The sequence below is a fragment of the Jaculus jaculus genome, chromosome 14 (genome assembly GCF_020740685.1).
Source record: "Jaculus jaculus isolate mJacJac1 chromosome 14, mJacJac1.mat.Y.cur, whole genome shotgun sequence".
Taxonomy (NCBI): domain Eukaryota; kingdom Metazoa; phylum Chordata; class Mammalia; order Rodentia; family Dipodidae; genus Jaculus; species Jaculus jaculus.
In genome coordinates, this window is record NC_059115.1 from 9,338,841 (window position 1) to 9,355,208 (window position 16,368).

General features: G+C 50.0%; 1 protein-coding gene across 1 annotated transcript; it reads left to right on the top strand.

Moving 5' to 3' along the window:
- The first annotated feature begins 2,195 nt into the window (after window positions 1-2,195).
- Slc27a5 (solute carrier family 27 member 5) lies at window positions 2,196-16,368 on the top strand. Its single transcript, XM_004672893.2, has 10 exons — window positions 2,196-2,880; window positions 3,547-3,756; window positions 8,151-8,309; window positions 10,864-10,988; window positions 13,283-13,477; window positions 13,565-13,655; window positions 15,218-15,416; window positions 15,551-15,648; window positions 15,825-15,955; window positions 16,052-16,368. Exons 1-10 carry the CDS (start codon window positions 2,196-2,198, stop codon window positions 16,226-16,228), a joined length of 2,070 nt encoding a protein of 689 aa, XP_004672950.1. The 3' UTR covers window positions 16,229-16,368.

Sequence of the window (16,368 nt, forward strand, 5' to 3'; positions counted from 1 at the left end):
GCGCCCCGCGCCCTGAGCGCCCCGCGCCCTGAGCGCCCCGCGCCCTGAGCGCCCCGCGCCCTGAGCGCCCCGCGCCCTGAGCGCCCCGCGCCCTGAGCGCCCCGCGCCCTGAGCGCCCCGCGCCCTGCGGCAAGGTTTTCTCGCACCGCGCGCTGCTGGAGCGCCCCCTGGCCGCACACCCCGCGCCCTGCCCCTCTCCAGCCCCTCTCCCCGCGTGGACGGGGGGGGGGGGGCGGTCCCCGTTTTTTTCTTTCCCGGGCGTGCTTGGATCTTCCCTGTGGGGCAGGACTGGGTAGAGGATGGTCATGGGCCCTGCCTCCTCTGAGAGCTGGACCACTTACTGGAACTAACTACATGGATTAATGTCTCCGGTTCACGACCCCCTCCCCGGCCCCGACCCCCCCCCCCCCGCCACCCCGCCAGGGTGTTGTTGCTCCTGGGGGTGTCTTCTGCCCCAGTGCGGGGCTGGGCGAATACTGTTTCCCTTACCCCAGGTCGTCCCTCATCAGGCGCCTGTGGAGGCTCAGGTGGATTCCTCATGGAATGGGTCTGACTTTGGGACCCCATTCTAATAAAGGACTTTGGGCGAATGTGTGCCTCATGCTGTTGTGAGTTGTGGGAACTGGGGCTTGGTGCGCACGTTCTCGGTTGGCCCTTCGCTCTCCCCCACTTCCCGTGAAGGCAGGAACAATCTGCTGTCCTGAACTTCTGTTTGGGGACTGCCAGGTAGGTTGCATGTGTAACTGATGTCCACTTTTCTTGTGGGGAGGAGGACCACAGCCCCTGTCATCCGACCAGCTGCTGCAGTCCCTACAAACCGAGCCCTCCTGCCGTCCTATCAGAAGCCTTTTAGACTCCAGGCTCCCTCCCCCCACTCCTCCTTTTGTACCCCCCCCCCCCAGGTAGTTTCACTGTAGCCCAGACTGACCTGCAATTCACTAGGTAGTCTCAGGGTGGCCTTGAACACACAGCAATTCTCCTACCTCTCTGCCTCCAGAGTGTTGGGATTAAAGGCCTTCTTCCCCCATTCTAATGAGAATGGTGGTTGAACACCTTATGAGGAGCTCGGGAGTTTCTTAGGGCTAGGCCGCTGTGTGGCCACATGTGCCCCAAAATACCTCCTTGGCTGCTGAGTGCCAAATACTAGAGATCCCAGAGTAAACTGGGCAGCCATCTGGAGGGGCAGGGTGGGAAGCAGGAACTGCGGGTGGATGATGTAGGCAACGCCAGAGGTGACTAGGGTCAACTCAGCAAGGGGTCATGCGACATCATCTCCCACTAAGCAGTGCAGTGGGTGTCCCACTGTAAGGATCTGGGGCCAGTGGGGGGGGGGAGTGGACTCCAGCCTGGAGGGTCAGACCCCAACCCTACCTGCTTGGCTTTTGGGCCCCAAGAACTCTGTGACACAGGCAGAACTCAGCTTCCTGGGCCCCAAAACTCAGTCCAACCCCATGTAGTGACGCACGCCTTTAATCCTAGCACTTGGGAGGCAGAGGTAGGAGGATCGCTGTGGATCCTGAGACTAATTCCAGGTCAGCCTGGGCTAGAGTGAGACCCTTCCTCGAAACAAACACACAAAACCCCAGTCCACATAGGCATCTGAGGTGAAGCACGGGCCCATGGTGGGCACAGCTGGGTTTGAATTCCACGTGCTTCCAGGGCAGCTGCTGCATACCTTGTAGGAAGCTAGGCTCCCCTGACTGTTCAGGACAGGGAATGGCTGCCCCGACGGGACCTCCCAGCCGGTCGAGGCAGAACCACCATGTTTGTTACCTGTTGCTTTTCCATTTAGTTAGAATGGGGAATGTTCTCCCGGTCTCACAGCAGACAGGAGGGGGAATGGAGGAAGGCAGTTGCCAGCCCTGGAGGGGGGAAATGGACAAGGAGGAAGGAGGAAGGAGATTGGTGGTGGTAGTCCAAAGGAGGAGGGACCAGGGGATCCAGAGGCAACGCCCAGAGAGGGGGGCCAGGCCTGGTCAATCTGCAGTGGGGTTGGAGCTACATGAGGAATTCCCAGCCAAGCAACAGGAACAGAGCAGAGTCCAAGGCTAGGAGTGGCAAAGGGCGACGACACCTCCCCAAGTTTAGGAGGCGAGTTGGACGAGTTTCCCACAGGGGCGGGAAGACAGGGTTCCAGAGCTTTGAGGCAGGGTTGAGACTGCACAATCTCTGCCACTTCAGAGAAAACCGGTGCCATGGGTATCAGGCGGCAGCTGATCTTGCTACCATTGCTGCTTCTGCTGGTGGGCCTGGGACAGCCCTGGTGGCCAGCTCCTGTGGTCCTGGCCCTGCGTTGGCTCCTGGGAGACACTGCATGCTTCGTGTTGCTTGGCCTGGCGGTGCTGGCATGGCCCTGGATCAGTTCATGGATGCCCCACTGGCTGAGCCTGGGAGCTGCCGCCCTCACATTCATCCTGTTACCCTCACAGCCACCTCCAGGACTAAGGTGGCTACACAAAGACTTGGCCTTCTTCATTAAGATCATCCACGTGGGCCTAAGCATCAGAAAACGCTTGAGCCTGCAGCCTCCTGACACTTTTGTGGATTCCTTTGAGCGACGAGCCCGAGCCCAACCCGACAAAGTGGCCTTGGTGTGCACGGGGCCCAAGCCCTGTTCAATCACCTATGGTGAACTGGACGCCCGGGCCTGTCAGGCAGCCTGGGTGCTGAAGGACAAACTGGGTGGTCCTGCAAGCCTAGAAACCAGAGTCTCCACTGCTCTCTTGATTTTACCCTCCAAGGCCACTACTGCTCTGAGTTTGTTTCTGGGGCTGGCCAAGCTGGGCTGCCCGGTGGCCTGGATCAACCCTCACGGCAGGGGAATGCCCCTGGTTCATTCTGTGCTGAGCTCTGGGGCCCAGGTGCTGGTTGTGGACACAGGTGAGGGCTCCAAAGCCGGTGGAGAGAGAGAGGAAGGGGATCGAAGGGGAGTCAGCAGTCCTGGTAGGACTTCAAAATGAAAAAAAAATAAATAAAGTTGCCAGATACAGTGGCACACTGTACCTTTAATTCCAACCGTCAGGAGGATGAGGTAGAAGGGTCACCATGAGATGGAGGCCAGCTTGGAGCTACAGAGTGAGTTCCAGGTCAGCCTGGGCTAGAGTGAGATCCTACCTTGAAAAACATAAAACAAATAAAGTCCAGGTAGGGGTTAGGTAGAACCTCTTGTTCCAATCTACTTCTATCACAGGCAATTAGGATCAAAATGTTGCTTATCTAGAAAGTAACTCTAAGGTTAACAGTTTCAAGTTTTTCTTTCCCAACTATTTTTTTTTCCAACTGGCTATTTTTATCCTATTTGATAATTTTGTTTTGTTTTGTTTTCTAAGGTAGGGTCTCGCTCTAGCTCACGCTGACCTGGAATTCACTGTGTAGTCTCAGGGTGACCTCGAACTCGTAGCGATCCTCCTACCTCTGCCTCCCTGGTGCTGGGACTAAAGGCGTGCACCACCACTCCCTGTAGCTGCTCTGCCGGTTCATCTCCAGTCCTCCCTCTTGACTCGAAGGTAAGCTTAGCCTCGGTGTCTCCTCTGATGATCCCCGTAGACCTCCGGGAGAGCCTGGAAGACGTCCTTCCCAAACTGCAAGCCGGGAACATCCGCTGCTTTTACCTCGGACACACCTCCCCCACGCCCGGCGTGGAGGCTCTGGGGGCCGCCCTGGATGCTGCGCGCTCTGACCCCGTGCCCGCCGACCTGCGCGCTCGGACCGGGAGGCGAAGCCCTGCCCTGTTCATCTACACCTCGGGGACCACTGGTGAGGGTGCCCACAGCCCTTCCCCCACCCCCACTCTCTCTTGTCTCATCCTGACCTGATCCACCTGGCGTCATGCCTCCAGTCTGGTTCCCCCCTCCCCCACTTTGGTTTTTCGAGGTGGGCCTCACTCTAGCCCAGGCTGACCTGGAACTCACTGTGTAGTCGTAGGCTGGCCTCCGACAGTGTTCACAGTGATCCTCCTACCTCTGCCGCCTGAGTTCAGCTGGGATTAAAGGCGTGTGCCACCACGCCTGGTCCAAATAGACAAACTGATTTTCTCTTACACCATTCATGGCCTGAGGGGTGTGTGTGTGTGTGTGTGTGTGTGTGTGTGTGTGTGTGTGTGTGTGTTTGCAGTAGGGTCTCACTCTAGCCCAGGCTGACCTGGAATTCACTATGTAGTCTCAGGCTGGCCTCAAACTCACAGCGATCCTCCTGCCTCTGCCCCTGCTTGAGACAACAGGCCCAGCTCGGTCTGACTTCTAACACCTGCCCTACCATTTGATCAGGACCACTGACCTCAATTCTGATCCTAAGTGTGGTTTGGGGCCATCATGGCTAGAATCTTGCCTTCTGCCCAGTAAACAGCACCCTTGCTGATCTTTGGTCTAGCTGATCTTTGGACTTCTTTTTATTTTGATCTATTAGCACCGTTCTCAAAAGGCAAACACAGTTGGGACAAGGTGGTACTGTGGTACACGCCCACAGTCCCAGTATTCAGGAGGCAGAGGGAGAGGCAGAGAGTCTTGAGCTAGATACGGAGTTCCAGGCCAGCCCAAACTACAGAGTGAGACCTTGTCTCAGGGAAAAAAAAAAAAAAAAAAATCCCACCTTCCCTCCCCACTAGAAAAATAAGAAAGGAGGGCTGGAGAGATGGTTTAGCAGTTAAGCGCTTGACTGTAAAGCCTAAGGACTCCGGTTTGAGGCTCGATTCCCCAGGACCCACATAAGCCAGATGCACAAGGTGGCACATGCATCTGGAGTTCCTTTGCAGTGGCTGGAGGCCCCGGCACACCCATTCTCCCTATTTGCCTCTTTCTTTCTGTCTGTCACTCTCAAATAAACAAATAAAAATAAACAAAAAATTTAAAAAATAAGAAAGGAAACCACCCATTTTCATTCTTATTCATTAGTTATTTATTTATGCGTGTGTGCCCAACGGGGTCTCTTATTACTGCAAACTGGCTTTATGTAGGTGGCTGAGGAGTTGAACCTAGGCCAGCAAACTTTGCAAGCAAGTGTTTCAAACTGCTGATCCATCTCCTTGTTTATTTATTATTTAAGTCAGATGTCCCACTTTAGCCCAAGTTGACCTGGAACTCACCGTCGCCTGGACTCTCCCCTAACCCCTTTCCTTCTCCTGCCTTTGCCAAGGCTTGCTTTGGGCTTGACATGGGCTCCCACTCTCTGGTGGATCTACCAGGTCTCTGGACACATAGGTCATCTTCCGAAGATCCCATTGCCCCCAAACCAGTTGAGATTCAGAAACCTTGTTCTCTCCCCACTTTGGGAAATACAAAAAGGTATGAGAACATCTGTGCTCCTTATTTCTCCATGTAAAGATTTTGCCCTGATTGATACCTTTTTTTTGTTTTTGTTTTTGTTTTTTCGAGGTAGAGTCTCACTGTAGCCCAGGCTGACCTGGAATTCACTGTGGAGTCTCAGGGTGGCCTCGAACTCATGGCAATCCTCCTACCTCTGCCTCCAGAATGCTGGGATTAAAGCCATGAACTGCAATGCCTGGTAGAGGATGGTACCTTTGGCATGAAAATTTTTACAGGTTTAGATAGTTTCATATGACGCAACAGCAAGTGGTTAGAAATCCCATATGTATAAGAGTCTTTTGCTACCTAAGAAACAGACCTTCCTTGCCAAATTTACACTGCATTTTAGATCCTGTTACTATAGGAAAAGCCTTTTTTTCTAGAAAACTTTTTTGTTTGATTTTTAATTTTTTTCTTTTTTGGTTTTTCAAGGCAGGGTTTTACTCTAGCTCAGGCTGACCTGGAATTCACTATGTAGTCTCAGGGTGACCTTGAACCTATGATAATCCTCCTACCTCTGCCTCCCAAGTGCTGGGATTAAAGGCATGCACCACCATGTTCAGCTGTCTTTTTTGGTTCTTTGAGGTAGAATCTCACTCTGGCCCAGGCAATCCTGGAATTCACTATGTAGTCTCAGGTCTGTTTGATTAAAATATATATATATACGAATATATAGTATATTATATTTAAAATATATATAAATATATATTTTAAATATATATACTATATATTCGTATATATTTGAGAGAAAAAGAGGCAGAGAGAAAGTGAGTATGGGCCTCTTGCCACTGCAAATGCGCTCCAGACACATGCGCCACTTTGTGCATCTGGTTTTACCTAGGTATTGGGAAATTGAACTTGGGCCATCAGGCTTTGCAAGCAAGGACTATTGACCCCTGAGCCATCTCTGCAGCCCCCTCCTATGTTGAATTTGACCCTGCTGACTACTCTTTTCTTCCCGGAGCCCCTTTGCCTCAAGTTCCAACCTCTTCTGAACAAGCTCCTCTGCCTGCAGGCTCTTCTGCCTTGGGCAGCTTTTTGGGCTTATTCCTGCTCCTTATGGGTGATGCTATATGTAGCCCTACATAAGTAATTTAAGTTTTTTAAAAAATATTTTATTTATTTACTAGAGAGAGAGTATGGGCATGCCAGGGCTTCTTGCTGCTTTAGATGAACTTCAGACATATGCATCACTTTGTGCATCTGGCTTTACATGGGTACTGGGGAATTGAACCCATAACAGCAGACTTCACAAGCAAGCACCTTTGGCTGCTAAGCCATCACCTCAATCAGTTATTTTTGTTGTTGTTTTTTGAGATAGGATCTCGGCTGCCTCTTGAATGCTGGGATTAAAGGTGTGCACCACCATGCCCAGTATGTATGTATGTATGTATGTGTATGTGTGTGTGTATATATGTGTGTGTGTGTGTGTATATATATATATATTTATAATATATATATATTTACACACACACATATACATACATACATACATACACACACACACACACACACACACACACACACACACACACACATATATATTGTGTTTTTTGAGGCTGGGTCTCACTGTAGTCCAGGCTGGCTTGGAACCCACTCTGTTGTTTAAGATGGTATTGTTGATATTTAAGATGGAACTAATGGCAATCCTCCTGCCTTAGCCTGGGATTCAAGTGCTGGATTCAAGGCACCAACTACCATGCTTAGGCTTATTTAATTAATTATTTTTTAATTAAGTATAAACTTTGTATGGGCAAATCATGTGTTGGTACCGTATTTCCCTCCTCCCTGGCCCCATTCCACTGAGGGCCCTCCTCGGTGGGATTGCTGGTGTTCACCATGGGATTGTGGGCTATACGTGTGAGGGCAGCAGTCAGTCTTTGTGCGGGAAGTGGGGGCAATGTTTCTGGATGTTCCCTCGCATCCTGTGGTTCTTTTATTCTTTCTGGCCCCTCTTCCACAAAATTCCCTGAGCCTTGGTGGGTTTGCTTTAAGTCTACTTTAGTGTTGAGGTCTCAGAAGCTTCTGGATTTCTGTTTAGGTATGTTTTGAGTAGCCTCAGTGTCTGTCTCCATTACTCTGGACCAGGTTGTCTGGCTCCCCATGGAAGCAGCACTCTGTTCATCTCTCCAGTTCCTCTGTGGTTTCACCTGGGCCCTAGCTGCTGTGCCGGGGGTGGTTCATGTCCTACCAGGGAGTCAGCTGTCTATTCTTGCCTTGTTGATAGATTTCGGTTGTCCTCAGTTCTCACTGCTTTCTGCCTGGAGCACATCTAAATTTTGTATTTTTCTTTCTTTGGTTTTTTGAGGGAGGGTCTTGCTCTAGCCCAGACTGACCTGGAATTCACTTTGTAGTCTCAGGGGGGCCTCAAACTCAGCGATTGTCCTGCCTCTGCCTCCCAAATGCTGGGATTAAAGGCTTGCACCACCATGCCTGGTTAATTTTTGTATTTTTTTTTTTTTTTCCTGAGGCACGGTCTTGCTAAGTAACTCAGGCTCTCTTTGAACTCATGACCCTCATAGACTTGTGCCCCAGTGCCTGGCAAGGTTTGATACTTGAACCTCTCAGAGCCTCAAAGTCAGGCAGCCTGTTTCTTTTCTTTTCTAAATTTATTTTTATTTTTTATTTACTTGACAGAGAAAGAGGGGGAAAGACAGAGAATGAGAGAGAGAGAGAGGATGGACACGCCAGGGCTTCCAGCCACTGCAAATGAACTCTAGATGCACGTGGCCCCTTGTGTATCTGGCTAATGTGGGTCTTGGGGAATCCAACCTGGGTCCTTTGGCTTTGTAGGCAAATACCTTAACTGCTAAGCCATCCCTCCAGCCCCTCTCACTCTCTCTCTCCCAGGGCTCCCGAAGGCAGCCATCCTCACACAGGAGCGGGTGCTTCAGATGTGCAAGATGCTGGCCTTCCTTGATGCCACAGCTGACGATGTGATCTACACCGTCCTTCCTCTGTACCACACCATGGGGCTGGTTGTAGGGGTCCTTGGCTGCTTAGAGCTCGGTAAGTCACCTGAGGACCCCTCTAATTCACAGGGTCATTAGAGTGGGTGTTACAGTGGGACAACCCAGATGACAAGATCCCATAGGTTATCCGGCAACCTTAGCTGGTGTGTCTCAGCAGGGTCTCATGTAGCTCAGGCTACATGAGAACTTGGTCATTAAGCTTTGCTGGCAAACACCTTAACTGCTGAGTCATCTCTCCAGCCATCTTCTGGGTTTTTTTTTTTGTTTGTTTGTTTTTGTTTTCTTTCCAGGTAGGGTCTCACTCTAGCCCAGGCTGACCTGAAACTCACTCTGTAGTTCCAGGCTGGCTTTGAACTCTCATCAATTTTCCTATCTCTGCCTCCTGAGTGCTGGGATCCAAGGTATGTACCACTACACCTGGCTAGAAGACACTATCTTTTTTTAATGTTTTGGTTTTTTGAGGTAGGGTCTCACTCTAGCTCAGACTGACCTGGAATTCACTATGTAGTTTTGGGGTGGCCTCGAACTCTCAGCGATCCTCCTACCTCTGCCTCCCAAGTGCTGGGATTCAAAGCGTGCGCCACCATGCCTGGCTCTAGACACTATCTTTTAAAATATTTTATTAATTCATTAATTTAAGAGAACTGGGGGCGGGGAGAGAGAATGGGTGCACCAGGGCCTCTAGCCACTGCAAACAAACTGCAGACGTATGCGCTACCTTGTGCATCTGGCTTACTGGATTCTGGGAAGTTGAACTTCCGTCCTTAGGCTTCTCGGGCAAGTGCCTTAACTGGTAAGCCATCACTCCAGCCTGACACTGTATCTTTATGTTTGTAAATATTATAGTATGCATCTCTAACATATAAAGATTATAAACCTGGTATCGTGGGCTAGGAAGACTGTTCACCCTGATTCCACGCTCCACAGCACCCCCACAGGCAGGCAGGCACGGCTGCGCTTGCCTGTAACCTCAGTCTCGTGGGGAGTAAAGACTGGGGAATTGAGTGGCTCATGAAACACAGTAGCTCAAATTCAGCGAAAGGCTCTCACCCAAAGAAACACGCAGACAAGGAGAGTGCCCCCGACTTCCTCCTCTGGGCTCCCCTGCTCACATACAGAGCGCCTGCTTCTGCACACACCCCACGCTTTACACACTACACATGCACACCGTAGAATATGTGCAGCCGGGCGTGGTGGCGCACGCCTTTAATCCCAGCACTCGGGAGACAGGGGTAGGAGGATCGCCGTGAGTTCGAGGCCACGCTGAGACTACATTATGAATTCCAGGTCAGCCTGAGCTAGAGTGAAACCCTACCATGAAAAACCAAATATATATGTTTATGAAAACATCAAAAATTTAAAATAGCCAGGCGTGGTGGCATACACCTTTAAACCTAGCACTGGGAAAGCAGAGATAGGAGGATCACTGTGAGTTCGAGGCCACCCTGAGACTACAGAGTGAATTCCAGCCTGGACTAGAGTGAGACCCTACCTCGAACAACCAAAACATTAAAAAAAATAATAATAATATAAAATAAAAATAAATAAATAATAATAATTAAAAATAAAAATTATTTAAGTTGGGTGAGGTGGCACATGCATTTAAGACCAGTGCTTGGGAGGCAGAGGTAGGGAGATCACCATGCGTTCAAGGTCACCCAGAGACTCTAGAGTGAATTCCAGGTCAGCCTGGGGGTAGAGCAAGACCCTACCTTGAAAATTAAAAAAAAAAAGAAAAAGAAAAAAAAAAAAGTATATATATTTATTTATTTGTGAGAGAGACAAAAGGAAAGAGGCAGACAGAGAGTGGGTATGGGCATGCCAGGGCCTTCTGCCAGTACAAATTCCAGATGCACTCTTGTGTTGTGTGTGGGCACTGGACTCCAACCCAGGCTGTCAGACTTTCAGGTTTTGCAAGCAAATGTGCTTAACAGATAAGTGATCTCTCCAGCCCTTCCAAATAAAATACTTTCTAAACTCTAGGCTTTTTTTTTTTTTTTTTTTGAGGTAGGGTCTCACTTTAGCTCAGGCTGACCTGTTATTCACTATGTAGTCTCGGGATGGTCTCAAACTCAACTCACAGCCATCCTCCTGCCTCTGCCTCTCGAGTGTTGGGACTAAGGACATGCGCCACCACACCGAGCTACACTCCAGGCTGTTTAGGTTCAGTTTCTATTATCATTTATTTGGCAGCACTGGGGTTGGAACCCAGAGGCTTCTGCATGCTAGACAAGTGCTCTACCACGGAGCCATCCCACCAGACCTCCCCTCAGGATTCTACGCAGGCACTCTGCTGCTGAGCCATTCCTGCCCTACCTCACTGTTGACCAGAGATACATAAATCTGGCATTGTTCTGTTTGAAGTGCCATTCCCCCCCCACCTGACGCATGGTCTTGCTCCAACCCAAACTGACCTGTATTTCACTCTGTAGTCTCAGGGTGGCCTCGAACTCACAGCGTCCTTCTACCTCAGCCTCCCAAGTGCTGGGATAAAAGGCATGTGCCACCATGCCTGGCTAAGTGCCATGGTCTTATAACCAAGTAGCTTCTCACAGCAACCTGAGTGTGACCACTCTTCCTCTCCCTCCCAGGAGCTACGTGTGTCCTGGCCCCCAAGTTCTCTGCCTCTCGCTTCTGGGATGACTGTCGGGAGCACGGCGTGACAGTGATCCAGTATGTGGGCGAGGTTCTGAGGTACCTGTGCAGTGCTCCCCAGGTGAGCCTGTGAGATTAGGGCTCCATGGTGAAAACTCCAGGTATGAGCTGCAGGCAAAGTTCTCAGAAAAAGATGGGGGTGTGCTGGAGGTACGTATCAGTGGGAGAGTTCATGCCTAACATGTGTGAAGCCTTAAGTTCAATCCCTAGCACCCAATAAAAAACAATACACACATATGTAAAGAAAGTAGAAAGATTTAATTATGAGGCTCAAGTAAGGTCCCTCAGGTTACACATTTGCTATGTAGTAAGTTGAAGGCTAGCCTGGACTAAGTCTCACAAAAAAGGGACCTGGGTTCAATTCCCCGGTACCTAGATGCACTAAGTGGCACATGTATCTGGAGATCATTTGCAGTGGCTGGAGGCCCTGGTGGTCTGTCTCTCTCCCCCACTCTGTCTCCTTGGAAATAAATACACTTAAAAAAAAAAAAGCCAGGCATGGTGGCACACACCTTTAGTCCCAGCACTCAGGAGGCAGAAGTAGGAGGACTGCCATGAGTTTGAGGCCACCTTGAGACTACATCGTGAGTTCCAGGTCAGCCTCAATAGAGTGAGACCCTACCATGAAAAACAAAAAACAAACAAAAAAAATGGGCCTGAGGAGATGGCTCAGTGGGTAAGATCACTTACCATGCAAGAGTATGATTGCCTATGTTCAGTTCCCCGGGACCCACAAAAAAAAAAAAAATGCTGGTCTTCCGGGTTTCATGAAGCACAGTTTTTTTTTCTTTTTTCAAGGTAGGGTCTCACAGTCCAGGCTGATCTTGAACTCACTATGTAGTCTCAGGGTAGCCTTGAACTCACAGCTATTCACCTACCTCTACCTCCCAAGTGCTGGGATTAAAGGTGTATGCTACCACGCTCGGCATAAATATATATTTATATATTTATTTATATAAATTTATATAAATATATATTTATTTATATAAATTTATATAAATATATATTTATATAAATACATATATATTTATTTAGGGGGAAGAATGAGCATATTATGGCCTACAGTGCTGCAAATGAACTCCAGATGCATGTGCCATTTTGTGCATGTGGCTTATGTGGGTCCTGGGGAATTCAACCTGCATCTTTTGGCTTTGCAGGCAAGTCCCTTAACTGCTAAGCCATTTCTCCAGCCCTGGAGCATGCCTTTAATCCCAGCACTCAAGAGGCAGAGTTTGGAGGTTCACTGTGAGGCTACAGAGTGAGGCCTTACCTCCAAAATGAAAATCAATACATATATATAAAGTTCCTACAAAAGTTGTATTTCAAGATAAACTCATAAATAAACAACAACAAAAAAAGATAAACTCAGGACATACAAGCTGCCCTCATCCTTACACAGCAATGGGTTATGGACTCCAAGTAGACATCTCTAGGCAGATGTCCCTTCCCCTTCTGGTAATACCCTCCCTCAGGTAACCCCTGAAAATAATCAAGTCACTTTCCAGGTTACTTCCTGGTGAGTGCCATCAAGAAACCCTTTTAGGTAAGGCATCCAGGTAGCCTCTCCACCACTACAGGTCAAAGTTAGTACCTCATGTAAAACACCAGATGCTTCCTTCATGTGAGGCCATAGATGTTGATATCTTTAGTCACTCCCAACTAGGTAACTCTATTTATTTGTTTATTTATTTTGTTTGTTTTTTTCGAAGTAGGGTCTCACTCTAGCCCAGGCTGACCTGGAATTCACTCTGTAGTCTCAGGGTGGCCTTGAACTCACAGTGATCCTCCTACCTCTGCCTCCCAAGTGCCAACTAGGTAACTCTAGAGGTAAGGCCAAGGCAGGCAACTTTCTCCAGGCAAACCTCTTAATTAACCTACCAGGTAAAGACTCTGGTAACCATTTTTCATTCATTCTCTCTCTTTCTTTTTGTTATTTGTTTTTTGGACATAGGGTCTCACTGTAGCCCAGCTGACTTGGAACTCACTCTGTAGTCCCAGGCTGGCTTTGAACTCATGGTGATCCTCTTACCTCTGCCTCCTGAATGCTAGGATTAAAGGCTTGTGCCACCACACTTAGCTTGATTTAAAATTATTATTTATGTTTATTTATTTGCATGTGTGTATGTGTGTATGTGGTAGGGACTCTTGATGCTGTACACTAATGCCTGTCTGGCTTTACTTGGGTTACTGGGGAATCAAACCCGGGCTACTAGGCTTTACCTAAAAAACAAACAAAAAATAGCCCCACAGACAAGTTTCCCCACCAAGTCCTAGGTAACTCTTAAGACCCATAAGAGTTCTCAGCCACACTCCCAAGGCCACCACCTCCTCAGTCTTTTTGTGATGTCCCTACAGCGACCAGAAGATCAGACACATACAGTCCGCTTAGCCATGGGCAATGGACTCCGGGAAGAGGTGTGGGAAACCTTCCAGCAACGCTTTGGTCCCATCAAGATCTGGGAATTCTACGGAGCTACAGAGGGCAACATGGGCCTGGTCAACTACGCCGGGCGCCGCGGAGCTATAGGCAAGATGAGCTGCCTCCTTCGAGTGAGTGAGGTGTTCAGTGTGACAATGGCCCTAGCTGAAGCTGAGGCCCACAGGACATCTGCCAATGCTTGTCTCCCTCTATCCTAGATGCTGTGTCCCTTCGAGCTTGTACAGTTTGACACAGAGATGGCAGACCCCCTGAGGGACAAGCAGGGCCTCTGCATTCCTGTAGGACCAGGTATGAGGCTCACAGAGCCTTCTTTAGATATATGCTACAGGGACGCCCTCAGTTTTCTCCTTGCTTGGGGCAAGTTACCCAAAGTCGTCGTCGTCTTTTTTTTTTTTTTTTTTTTAATTCGAAGTAGGGTTTTGCTCTAGCCCCGGGTTACCCTGAAATTTGCTGTTAGTCTCACGGTGGCCTCAAATTCACCAGTGACCCAATCCTCCTAATTCTGCCTGGGACTAAAGGCTTGTGCCACCACAACCCCAGCCTCCAAAGTCTTTTTGTTTTGTTTTTGATTTTGGAAACTAGGTTTCAGGTAACCAGGCTGTCCAACTTGGAACAAAGATCATACTGTGTCCCAAGATCCACATCCTCCTTCCCCACCTACCAAGCCCAGGGATCACAGGGGTGTGACAGCACACCTAGTCCAAAGTCTTGACATTGGGTCCAAGTGGGCGTGTCAGTAGTCATCATCCCAACCGTTTTTTTTTTTTTTTTAATTATTTTTATTTACTTTTGGGGAGAGAAAGAGGTGAGAGAGACAGAATGGGCATGCCAGGGCCTCCAACTGCTGCAAACAAACACCACACACATGTGCTACCTTGTGCATTGGGACTATGTGGGTCCTGGGGAATTGAACCTGGGTCCTTTCTCTTTGCAGGCAGGCACCTTCACTACTAAGTCATCTCTTCAGTCCCACATCTTAACCTTGAATGAGTCACTGGCCTATCTAACCATCACTTGAGGTTTAACGCAGCTCTCCTGCCTCAGTCTCTTGCTCTGGTGGACTATCTCTGGATGCCCATCAAGTGCCTTAAGCTTTCTGAGCATTCACAACCTCCTAGGCACCAGTCCCTTGTCTGGGACTTGTCTCATAGTAGCCTCTGGAACTTTCCAAAGGAGCCTAGCTAACTTTCTTCCTGTCACCATTTTTCTCTATCCCCTTGTCTATTTCTTTTCATTTTTTTTTTTTCACCATAGGTTGTATCCCAGGTTGACGTGGAATTAGTCTCAGGTTAGCCTTGAACTCACAGCGATCCTCTTTCCTTGCCCCCCCCCCCGCCCCCAACCCCACCCCAGTGCTGGGATTAAAGGCATGCACCACCACACTGGCTTTTTCTTCTTCTTTTTGCTCTTTCGAGGTCGGGTCTGGCTGTAGCTCAGGCTGATCTGGAATTCACTCTGTATTCTCAGGGTGGCCTCGATCTCACAGGAATCCTACCTCTGCCTTCCCTGTTCCTTTCCTTTTCCCTCCTTTCTCCTTTTCTTTCCTTTCCTCCCCCTCCCTTCCCTTCCCTTCCTTTCCCTTCTTTCTTTTTTGGTTTTTCAAGGTAGGGTCTCACTCTGGTCCAGGCTGACCTGCAATTAAGTATGTAGTCTCAGGGTGGCCTCGAACTCACGGCGATCCTCCTACCTCTGCCTCCCATGCTGGGATTAAAGGTGTGCCACCACGCCCGGCTAACCTATTTTTTATCTCTGACCTCGAGAAGACTCCATGGTCCTTGAAAACCTCTGGTGCTGGTTGGTGGGCTGCTGTGGTTCTTGTTCACGGTCTAGACTCCCATTTCTTCCTCCAGGGGAAGCAGGTCTTCTGTTGACCCAGGTACTAGGCCACCAACCCTACATGGGCTACCGTGGCTCCCGGGAACAGTCACAAAGGAAGCTGGTGTCGAACGTGCGGCGCCCAGGTGACCTCTACTACAACACTGGGGACGTGATGGCCATGGACCGAGAAGGCTTCTTCTACTTCCGCGACCGCCTCGGGGACACGTTCAGGTCGGGAGCTACAGGGGGCTCCGATGGGCGGGGCCCACGAGGGGGCGGGGCCTAACCTCGAGGGGCGGGGCCTAACCTCGAGGGGCGGGGCTCCACGAGGGGGCGGGGCTCGAGCTCCGGTTTCTGGCCTGCAGGTGGAAGGGCGAGAACGTGTCCACGCGGGAGGTGGAAGGAGTGTTGTCTCTCGTGGACTTCCTACAGGAAGTGAATGTCTACGGCGTGTCCGTGCCAGGTGCGGAGGGTTCGCCCACTTTTAAACGCCCAGCAGCTCTGTGGGGGTGGGGGCTGCTAGATTCCGACGTCAGAGATGGGCCTGTGGGGAGGTTGAGACCTGCCCGCCCAGCTGCACCGTGAGTGGAGCTGGGCCAGGCTGAAGACGCAGCTGAGAGTGACCGGTGTGCTTCCCAGGGTGTGAGGGCAAGGTGGGCATGGCTGCCGTGAAACTGGCTCCCGGGCAGACTTTTGATGGACAGAAGCTATACCAGCATGTCTCTGCTTGGCTCCCTCTGTATGCCACACCCCATTTCATTCGTGTCCAGGTGAGCTAAGGTGGCAGGAGTAGCTGGGAAGGGGGTCACGGACAGAGGGGGAGTTGGCGCCACAGTCAGAGGGTTCACTCCGTCACTGCCTTGCAGGACTCCCTGGAAGTCACAAGCACGTTCAAACTGGTGAAATCCCAACTGGTGCGTGAGGGCTTTGATGTGGGAGTCATTGCTGACCCACTGTTCATACTGGACAACCAGGCTCGGACCTTCCAGAGTCTAACAGCAGACACATACCGCGCTGTGTGTGAGGGAGCCAGGAAGCTCTGATTACCTGGCCAGCCAAGAGGACGTCTGAAAGTGTGGCGACCAGCCACCCTCACTTGGTGTCACACCATACCTCCTCGAAGTTGTCATGATCCCAGACCCAGTAGATAACATCGAGAATAAATTTGAATGTGTGTGTATAA